The 9,165-nt window shown below is 66.1% G+C and overlaps 3 protein-coding genes across 3 annotated transcripts; 1 reads left to right on the plus strand and 2 right to left on the minus strand.

Moving 5' to 3' along the window:
* Positions 1-26: 26 nt before the first annotated feature.
* MNEG_4755 (hypothetical protein) lies at positions 27-2,899 on the minus strand (the record flags this gene model as incomplete). The annotated part of the gene is made up of 7 exons (XM_014046771.1): positions 27-38; positions 194-241; positions 470-559; positions 870-977; positions 1,347-1,457; positions 1,813-2,688; positions 2,819-2,899. The coding sequence occupies 7 exons, from the start codon at positions 2,897-2,899 to the stop codon at positions 27-29; spliced, it is 1,326 nt and encodes a 441-aa protein (XP_013902225.1).
* A 391-nt stretch (positions 2,900-3,290) lies between these two features.
* Positions 3,291-4,010, plus strand: MNEG_4756 (hypothetical protein; the record flags this gene model as incomplete). Its single annotated transcript, XM_014046772.1, has 1 exon — positions 3,291-4,010. The coding sequence occupies one exon, from the start codon at positions 3,291-3,293 to the stop codon at positions 4,008-4,010; it is 720 nt and encodes a 239-aa protein (XP_013902226.1).
* A 2,055-nt stretch (positions 4,011-6,065) lies between these two features.
* MNEG_4757 (DEAD-box ATP-dependent RNA helicase 18) lies at positions 6,066-8,706 on the minus strand (the record flags this gene model as incomplete). The annotated part of the gene is made up of 4 exons (XM_014046773.1): positions 6,066-6,662; positions 7,337-7,438; positions 8,041-8,180; positions 8,598-8,706. 4 exons carry the CDS (start codon positions 8,704-8,706, stop codon positions 6,066-6,068), a joined length of 948 nt encoding a protein of 315 aa, XP_013902227.1.
* Between the last annotated feature and the right edge of the window lie 459 nt (positions 8,707-9,165).

Below are 9,165 nucleotides of genomic sequence, written 5' to 3' on the forward strand. Positions count from 1 at the left end.
GGGGGGGGGGGTGAAGTTTGAGGGGGTTAGTGGCTTGCCTGTGGCGAGCCCCCGGCACGGTGTGATGCAAGCAAGCCGGCCGGGCATGGTTTGGCTGCTGCTGCACCTGCAATGCTGTCCCTCAGCATCGTGCAGCGCCCAAACCATTGAGCCCGCCCTTCTCCTGCACCCTTCCCCCCTCCACAGTCCACACCTGTGCGGCTTCCCTGGCCGCCCTGATCCTCCCCTCCAGCTCCGCCACCTGCAACAGACAGGGGGCGAGCCGGCAGCTCAAAATGCTCGCACTATCAACGCGGCTCGGGTTGGGGCGGCTGTGGCTGCCAGGACTAGGGGTCTGCGATCGACTCGGATGATGAGCACGCTGCGTGTTGCGCAATCCAAAAACCGGTACATGGCCTGCAAAGCGCTCCGCGTGTGCGCGTCCACAGGCGCATGCGTTCGCACGTGCGCGCGTCCCCACGCGCCTCACCCTCGTGTCGCGCTCCAGCAGCTCAATCTCGCGCAGTCTCAGCGCCTTCTCGGCCTCGTGCACCGCCGACTTGGCCCCGATCAGCTCGTCCTGCTCGATTGGCAGTTCGTTGGGTTGAGCGCATGGATGCTTGCTGTTTGCAGGCGACCGTTCTCGAGCGTGCGAGCTGGCACATCAAAGGCTGTGAGCGAGGTCGGGTGTGTGCTGGAACGCGGCGCGGCGTGCGCTCTAGAGGTCAAACGCTCTGCTAGATGATGCGTGACCCCTGCGGCAGGAGGTGTTGCGTAATCAGAAATGAAGCAACCGGTTGCCGATCAACAAGGCAAAGAGACGGGCGGGTCGCTGCTGCAATGGCAGGTGGCGCATCGGCAGAGGCTCGAGCAGACGAGCACGGCGTCACCTGGAGCGCTTTCATGCGCCGCCGTGCGTCCTCTGCGTTCACACTCTCGGCCGCCTGGCGCTGCGCGCGCGCCTCCCGCTTCCACCGCTCCTCGCTGCGCTTTGCGTCCTGGGGATACAGGTGGTTTGGGGCGTTGCGTTTACAGTTGAAACAGTGCGGCAATGGCGTTGATACTGTGCTGGGTCTGATGGCAACATTCGCGTGCATGCATGTACTCATCTACACACACACACACACACTCTCTCTCTCTCTCTCTCTCTCTCCCCCTCTCTCTCTCTCTCTCTTTCCCGCAGTGATACAGTCACGCCAAACGACTACACACACGAAGCTTGCGCGCACAACTTGTGCATGCACACGCACGCCTTCACGCTGTGCACATGCCCATCCACGCACCCTCAAATCTTCACCATCCGCCGTTTTCCCTCTTCCCACACCCACGCCCGCACACGCTCATATCCAAAAGCAGCAGCAACCCACCTCGGCGGCAGCCAGCAGCACCTTGTCCTGCTCCGCCATGAGCCCCTCCAGCTGACCAATCTTCTGCGACTTGAGGGACCCGTAGGCCTGCAGCAGCCGCCGGTATTGGCGCTGCGACACAGCCACACGACGTCGAGTGCAAGTGGAGGAGTCAGTGTGTGGACAGTTGAATGGGGTCCAGGCAGGGTGGCACCGCCGTGGTGGGGTTGAGATAATGGGTTTGTGCGCGCGGCCGGCTGCTGTGGTGTGCTGGCTGGCAGCGGGTGAGGTGGGCGCCGAAGTGCACGAGCATCAGCGGTTCAGGGCAAACCTCTGCAATGCGGATGCACAGCCCATCCAGGAATTATCACTGCTCGGCCCTTGGGTCGTCAGCCAAAGCAGTCACAATGTTGTGTGCCACGATGAATGCTGTCAAGTAAAACAAAGGTCGCTGCTGCCGTCCCCGCACCCCCCCAGGGCAGCCCACCATCAGCTCTGCATAATCTCTGCCGTGCTGTGCCATCAGCGCCTCGGCCGGCACGGCCGCCTCGTCGTTCCCGCTCGGTCCGGCCGCCGCCGCTCCCGCCGTGCCGGCCCCTGCACCCGCCCCACTGTCTGCCGTGCCCTTGCGCGCCCGCTTGGCCGGCGCGGGCGCGGTAGTGGCGGCGGCTGCTGAGGGGCCGGCGGGTGCGGCTGGGTCGGTCTCGGGCTCCTTGCGCTTGTGGGAGGTCCTTGCACTGTCGGCCTTCGCCTTTGCTGCGGCCTTGGCGCCGCCCCTTGGCTTCCCTGCTGGCTGCTCTTTGGGCACCGCCTCAGCTGCCGCAGGCGGGTCCGCCGCCACGGGGCGCTCAGGCTGCCGGCGTCGCGCGGCTGCCGCTGCAGCCGCATCGCCGCCACCGGCCACCTTGAGCTGCCGCTGCGACTTGCGTGCCGCCGCAGCCGCCTTCCCTTTCAGCTTTGTGGGGGCAGCCTTCTTGGCCTTTGGCTTTGTGACGCCGGCCCCAGCCGCCGTCTTTGCTTTGGCTGTCTTCCCGTCACCATGGGCGGCATTAGCTGCGGTCGCCTTTGCAGGGGCCGTGCCAGTTGCTGCACCTGTTGCTGCTGCGCTGCCCGGAGCTCCGGCGGCGCTCGCACTGCCGCGCCCGGCCTTCCGCTCCTTGGCTGGAGCAGGAGGTGCAGGGGCGCTGCTTGCGGCCTTTTTCGACTTTTGAGCAACGCCCTTGGCCTTAGATGCTGCCGCCGCTGCCTTGGCCGCACCATTGCCTGCCTGAGCGCTGGGACGGCCGGTCTTGTGCATCAGCGCTTGCGGCCGCAGCTCTGGGCTGCCTGGCTCCTCATGTTTCAGTACAATTTTGTTCTCCGCCTGCGCAGCCGTGTGTGGCAAGAGGGGAGCGAATTGCACGGGCTTGTGCGTGCGTTGTGAGCCCATGGACACAGGCAGCCATGGTGCATTCGTTCGTGTTTGCTGCGCGGCACAGAAGGCGCGGCCACACCTTGAGCCAGGCCGGCGTCCCCGTTCCGGCCACCGGTTTCCTATAGTCTACATTGCCGCGGTCCCTAAGGCTCGTTGGCATCGTGAGCCGAAGTTGGTGTGGAAGGGCTCGGCTTACGTGCCTCCTTAATCGATTGCAGTGTGCGTGCAAGGCTTGATATGGGGCGTGAACGAGCCTAATCACCCCATCGCAGCTGACCTCACTGGGACAGCGATCTAAGCTAGCCCACTGTGATGCGTGGTGGTATGAAGACAAATTTAACTGTCGTAGTAGCGCTTGTCAGCATCCAACAGGTGCTGACACGGTCAGCACGGATTCAACTGTAACCGGGTGCGTGCGGTCCTGCAAGAGTCAGCCTACTGCGGCACTGATGCCTAGACAAACATTGCATGATTAAGCGTCTGATGTGATGCTCGAATGTGCAGATCACATATGTTCCCATCAGACAGTGACTTCCGCAAACGCATCGTGAATGGACGCGGCTCCGCCAGTTGACGGTGGTGATGACGAATTAGACGAGCTGTATGAGCAGCAGAACGTGCTGCGGCTCCTGCGCGCGGTCGTTGCACCCGCTGCGGCCGCTGCTTATGCGGCCTCCCCCGCCGGCCTCGACCCGGCCACCACCGGGCCCGAAGCCCCGCCGCTGCTGCCAGAAGAGGCCGGCTGTGCGCTGTGGGACCTGACAGCTGCCCCATTCGGTGCCGCGCACGTGCTGGCGCAAGGCTACGCGACACTAGAGGATTTCCTAGCCCTGCAGCTGCGCCGAAGCTGGGGCCGGGGAACCGGCAGCAGCGCCGTCATTGGTGACGGCAGCGGCGGCGTCGGTGGCGGCGAGAGCAGTGGGACAGATGCAGATGCTTTGCGGATGGCAGAGCTGTGCCTCGGCATCTTTGGCAACATCTACTCTCATGGCGACCTGGCTGGGGCCATCCATCAGCAGCAGCAGCAGCAGCAGCAGCAGCAGCAGCAGCAGCAGCAGCAGCAGCAGCAGCAGCAGCAGGATCCGCCCGGCGCCAATAGCTGCGGCCTCGCGTCACTGGCTGTCGGCGGGGCGCTACTGCTGGACGACCCCCAGACCCTCAGCGAGTGCTGCCGCCTGTGCAGCGCGGCAGTGGCGCTCGGGCGGCAGGTGCGCAACCAGGGGCACGCTCCCGTTAGTGGGGAGCCGGCCGGGGGCCACACTAGGGCCTGAAAATGCATCCGCACCCTTGCAATGCTGGGACCTCGCACCAGCCATGTTCCCCTCAATCCTCTCCCACGCAGGAGTGTAGGTCGCTTGTGTGCTCCATGCCACCAACAGCCACAGATAATCTTGTACTTCAACTTGATAGCTCACATATAAACCACAACTTCGGCGCTCCCCCTCTCCTGCACATAATGGTGGGTTCCAGGTGTCCCAACCCTGGCTGCGCGCCCTGGCGGCCCCAGCGGCGCTCGAGCGGCTGACGTGGATCGCCGCGAGCAGCGCCGTCGCCGCGCTGACTCAGCGCTGCCTGCAGCTGCTGGCGGCGCTGCTTGCCGCAGGCGTCGTCGCCGACGACGGCGGCGGCGGCGGTGATGACGACGGGGGAAGCCCGCCGATCGGCGCTGTGAGGGGCGCAGACGCCTCTGCGGGTCAAGGGGACAGGGGCAGGGAGAGGCCCGCCCAGGAAGGGGCCGAGTCCGCGCAGCCGTCGCTCGAGTCGATGCTCGAGGCTGGGCTGTTGGAAGCCGTCGGGCAGCTGCTGACATCAGCGGCAGACGCGCTGGCCCCAACCCGGCCGCGGCGGGGCTCACCCCAGGCACAGAGCCGCGGCGACGGCGGCGGACGCGGCGGACGCGGCACGGCAGCCGGGGGGTGGGACGACAGCGCGGGAGAGGAGGAGGGGGAGCGGGCCGGCCGGGGAGGCGGCGAGGCGGCGGCGGCGGCGGAGGCGGGGGCTTTCGAGCCGCCTGTGGTGGAAGCCGTCTTGGATCTGGTGCTGCAGATCACTGGCCAGCCCGGCGGTGTAGAAGCCATCGACACATATGATGCGGGTGCGTATGATGGAACGAGCGGGCCAGCAGAGGGCGGCGGCGCCGCGCCAGGGGCTGGTGGCAGCCGCGGGGGCGTCTGCGGGGCCCTGCTGCGGCTGCTTGCCGCCTGCGCGGCGGAGGGCGGGGCCGCGGGCGCCGATCCCGTGCCGCCATCCGTGCGGGATTGCGCTCTAATGGCGGCCGCCCAGCTGCCGCGCGCGCGCCGTGGGTTTGGTGCGCGGCCTGCCCTGTCGGCGGCGGCGGCGGAGGCGCTGCTCGAGAGCGATCTCGAGGATCTTGATCTGCAGGACGCGTGCTGGTACCTGATCGCCTGCTCAGCTGCCGCGGCGCTTGAACGTCGCACCACAAAGGAGACGGCGGCCAGGCCAGAGGGGCGGACCGAGGGGCCCCCGCCTGCACCATCGGCGGCAGAGGAGGCGAACGGGGAGGGGGATGTGGAGGAGGGCGCTGCGCTCAGGCGCGTGTGGGAGGTGCTGCCGCGCTGCAGGGTGCCTGAGTCGTCGCGGCGCTATGCTGACGAGGCGACGCGGTGCTTGGAGGCGTTCCTTGACGGCGGCGGCGGCGGTGGAGGCGGCCGCGGCAGCTGAGGGCTGGCAGGGCTCTTTGTGCGGGAAGGGTTTTGGGCAGGGGTGCTGATGTGATGAGGGGAATCAAAGGTTGTTGTTGTTCAAGCCTGCACTTCCTTTTCCTGTGCTGCTGTTTTCAAGGGCCAAAGAGCGCTGCCATGCTGCCGAGCCCCGTCCCCAGGCTGATGCCACACAATGCAGAACGTGACGGCTTGCATCGGGTGCGCGTATGCGTGCTTCCATCCACTGCTATAAGGCGGACGCCTGCGCGGGGCCATGCACCTGCCTGTGTGTGCGCCCTTTACGACACGGGTTGCGTCCGGTTGAGAGCAGTTACAAGGGCTCGGCGCGGCACGCTTGCGTGATTGCGTTGGACGTCCGCGGTTGCGTGACGCTGCATTGGTGTCACCCGCGTGCGTGCCTGCTGCCAATTGAGCGCTCATTACAAGGTCAAGGGGCGGCGCCTGCACCGCACGCCGCGCGCCATGCTGGCGCACCTCCCAACTGTGCCATGTGATGTGTATCAAGATGCACGCGCCGCCAAGAGATGTAACAAAACCGCTTGCATGTTGCAGCAAGACAACGCACGAATGCCTGCAATAAACAGCAGAGGCGAGCCCACGTCAAGCCACCCAAGGGCAAAAAATGACGACCACACGCACGCTTCACTGCCCGCCGCCGGCGCCGGCGCCGCCAGCTCCCGCGGCGCCGGCCGCCTGCCGCTTCTGCTTCTTTTTCTTCTTTTTCCGCTTCTTATCCAGCAGCCGGCTCACGCTGCTGCCCTCCGTGCCGCCGCCACCGCCGCTGCCGCCGCCGGCGCCCTTTCCGGCCCCCCTGGCACCGCCGGCTGCACTGCCTGCCCCTCCGCCTTCCCGCTGCCCGCCGCCTCCCGCCTCCAGATCCAGATCGTCGTCGGACCCCGAGGAGATCCCGGTGGCCAGATCGAACGCCCGCTGCGTGATCTTGCCCTTCTTGAGCTGAGTCAGCAGCCGGTAGTCACGCGTCAACTCGGCCATTTCATCCCGCTGCTGCAGCTGCCGCCGCTTCGCCGCCGGAAGCTTCTCCTCCGGCTGCTGCTGCTGCTGCCCCTGCCCCTGCCCGTCCGCGCCGCGCCCGCGCTTGCCGTCGGGCGCGCCCCGCTTTGGCGGCTGGCTGCCGCCCGTCGCCGCCGCCTCGGCCTCGGCCACGCGCTTCTGCTTGATCTGCCTCTGCCGCTGCTTCTCCCGGGTCTTGTCGCGAAAGGGGACGCTCTCGGGGTCGACCTGATGAGATGAGGGCGTGTCACAGGGAAGCAGGAGGGGGACAGGTGTGGGTGGGAAGCAGCAAAGGCACGTGATGGGTGGGTGAGTGGGAGCAAGCGAGGGACATAACAGGCAGGCATGAGAGCAAACAGAGCAGATCAAGGAAGGTCGGCGAGAAAAAACGGGGCGCACCCAGCCAATCAGGCGGGCGCAGGGGTGGCTAAGGGCGGAGCGGTGGCGTGGCACAGGGGCGGGGGCTGCGGGGAGCCGTGACGAGCGCCGGAAGGCGGGTGGGGCCGAGGGCGGCCCTCCAGCCGCGCCCGGTGTTGGCCGAGCTCAAGAAACGCAGAGGGCTGTGGCCCCCACCTAGAAGCATATGAAACATGATAAAGACAGATTCAGCATCCGAGGATCCGCCCTTAACCGCGTCATCAACCTCGAAACCAGCTCTTCACATAACATCAAGGGAAACCGGCCCCCTCCTCGGAGGGCAAGGCCAGCCCCCCAAACGCCGCTTCGTCACCCGCCGTCGACGTTTTGTGGTGGAACCCAAATCCGACAAAGAAGGGCGAAACCAACCCACCCGCGTGCCGCGGCGCAGTGCCGCGCGAGCATGTCGAGCCGCAGCCCAGCCCCCAACATGTCATGGTGGGACCTGCGCCACCCCAAGCGTGCAAAATCAGCTGCCCCTTTACCTGTGATGGCGTGAACTCGTCCCTGGGGACCTTCTTGGTCTCCGGCATCCGCGGCAGCCGCAGCAGGCCCATCGCCGCCGCCAGGCGCCCCAGGCTCAGCTCCTGTGTGTGCGCAAACGTGTGTGCGTGTGTGTGTACGTGTGTGTGTTTGTATGCATGCGTGCGTTTGTATTGAGGGGGGTGTATTCCAGCTCCAGCGCACGCTTATGAGCATTCAAATGCATGGGGTTTGCAGGCGGTCCAGAGGGGGTGCAGAGCAAAGTTTAGTTGGGAAATTGCGACAGGGTCTTGGGCGGTAACTTTGGCAAGGAGGAGGGGATCAGGGAGCGGGGGCGGTAGGGATGAGGTTGGGTCGCCGGCGCGGCAGCCCAGGTTGCGGACCGGTCCACGCCTTGTTTGCTTGCTGGCAGCCAGGGTGCACGCCCGAGGCAACCAGACCGTCAAAGCAAGTTGGGAGAGCAGGCCAACCATCCAAGGACCGAGCGCACAGCCACTGTGTCGAGTTGGCACACGGCAGGTGGGGCTCCTCGCAGACCCGATCAGCAGCGCCCTGTTGATACGACCCGAATGCCCACACGCGCCTACCACCTCAACACAGGTGCTCGTGTCCAAGCCCCGCCACTGGCCTTGCAAACGTGCATGCTGAAAGATGGACAGTTACGACCGGAGATAACACACGCCGACGCATCGACCGCGAAACCGACCTGTATCCGGAAGATGTACTTGAGGTGGTGCTCCTTGTAGCCCCTCACGAAACTCACAAACGCGCGCGTGGCCTTGTCCATCGCCTCCCGGTCCGTCTCTGCCTCAGACCGCAGCCAGGCGGTCAGGCCGTCAGGCGCGCCTGGCGGGCGCGTGGCGGTGCGTGCCGGTCAACTGTCGGTCAAACGCTTGAGTACCGCAAGCAATCCAATCCAATGGGATGGTGCATGCCCGTCAAGAACTGGTCAAAGTGTTGGGGAGTCGGGCTCTCGCAGGCCAAAGGTTGTGGGGCTGTGCCGGCGTGGGGTTGTTTGCACGCTCGGTGCGTGCGCAGAGGCGGGCGTGCGTCCACCGGCTGGGTGCAGCCGCCGGAGGTGAGGTGTGGTCAGTCAGACGAGTGAGATAGGGTCAGCCCGCCCAGCATGCATTGCTCAAAGAGCGTTATATGTGTATGAATGCGGCAGATTCATCGGTTGGGGTACATGACCAGGTGAGGCGGCCGTTGTATCGCTCCTCGACCTGGGTGCGAGCCGCAGTATGAGGGCGGCCGGGCAGCTACCTGGCAGCTTCTCGACCTCCTTGAGGGGCACCTTCCGCAGGCGCAGCAGCTCCACGTAGGCCGACTCGCTGGGCAGCAGCAGCGCCAGCGCCGCGCCGCTGCGGCCCATGCGCGCTGTGCGGCCGACCCTACAGGAACAGGGCCGGGTGTGGTGGGGGCGGGGAGGAAGTGTGTCGCAACGCGCAGGCTTTGGACAGGTGGCCGAGGGCAAGCGCGGGGCCGAGGTGGGAGGCCGAGGCGCGTGGTTGACGCAAGGGCCCGGGCGCGAGCGCGCTTGGCGCCGCGGAGCGCGGGGTTGCCAGGGGGGGACCGGCTGGCTTGGGCGCGCCTTTGGGGCGGCCGCTGTCGGGGTGCACCTTTCGGGCCGCGACCGCAGGCATGGCAGCAACCAATGGCAGCAAGCACAAAACGCAAACCCGGGCACACAGGGCATGAGGTAGTTGGCGCCCGCCCCCACCTGTGGACAAAGGCTGAAGGGTCTTGAGGGGGGTCGTATTGAAATACCCAGCCGACGTCGGGAATGTCCAGGCCCCTTGCTGCCAGGTCGGTGCACAGCAGGACGCCTGGG

Source organism: Monoraphidium neglectum (genome assembly GCF_000611645.1).
Source record: "Monoraphidium neglectum strain SAG 48.87 unplaced genomic scaffold scaffold00675, whole genome shotgun sequence".
Lineage (NCBI taxonomy): Eukaryota > Viridiplantae > Chlorophyta > Chlorophyceae > Sphaeropleales > Selenastraceae > Monoraphidium > Monoraphidium neglectum.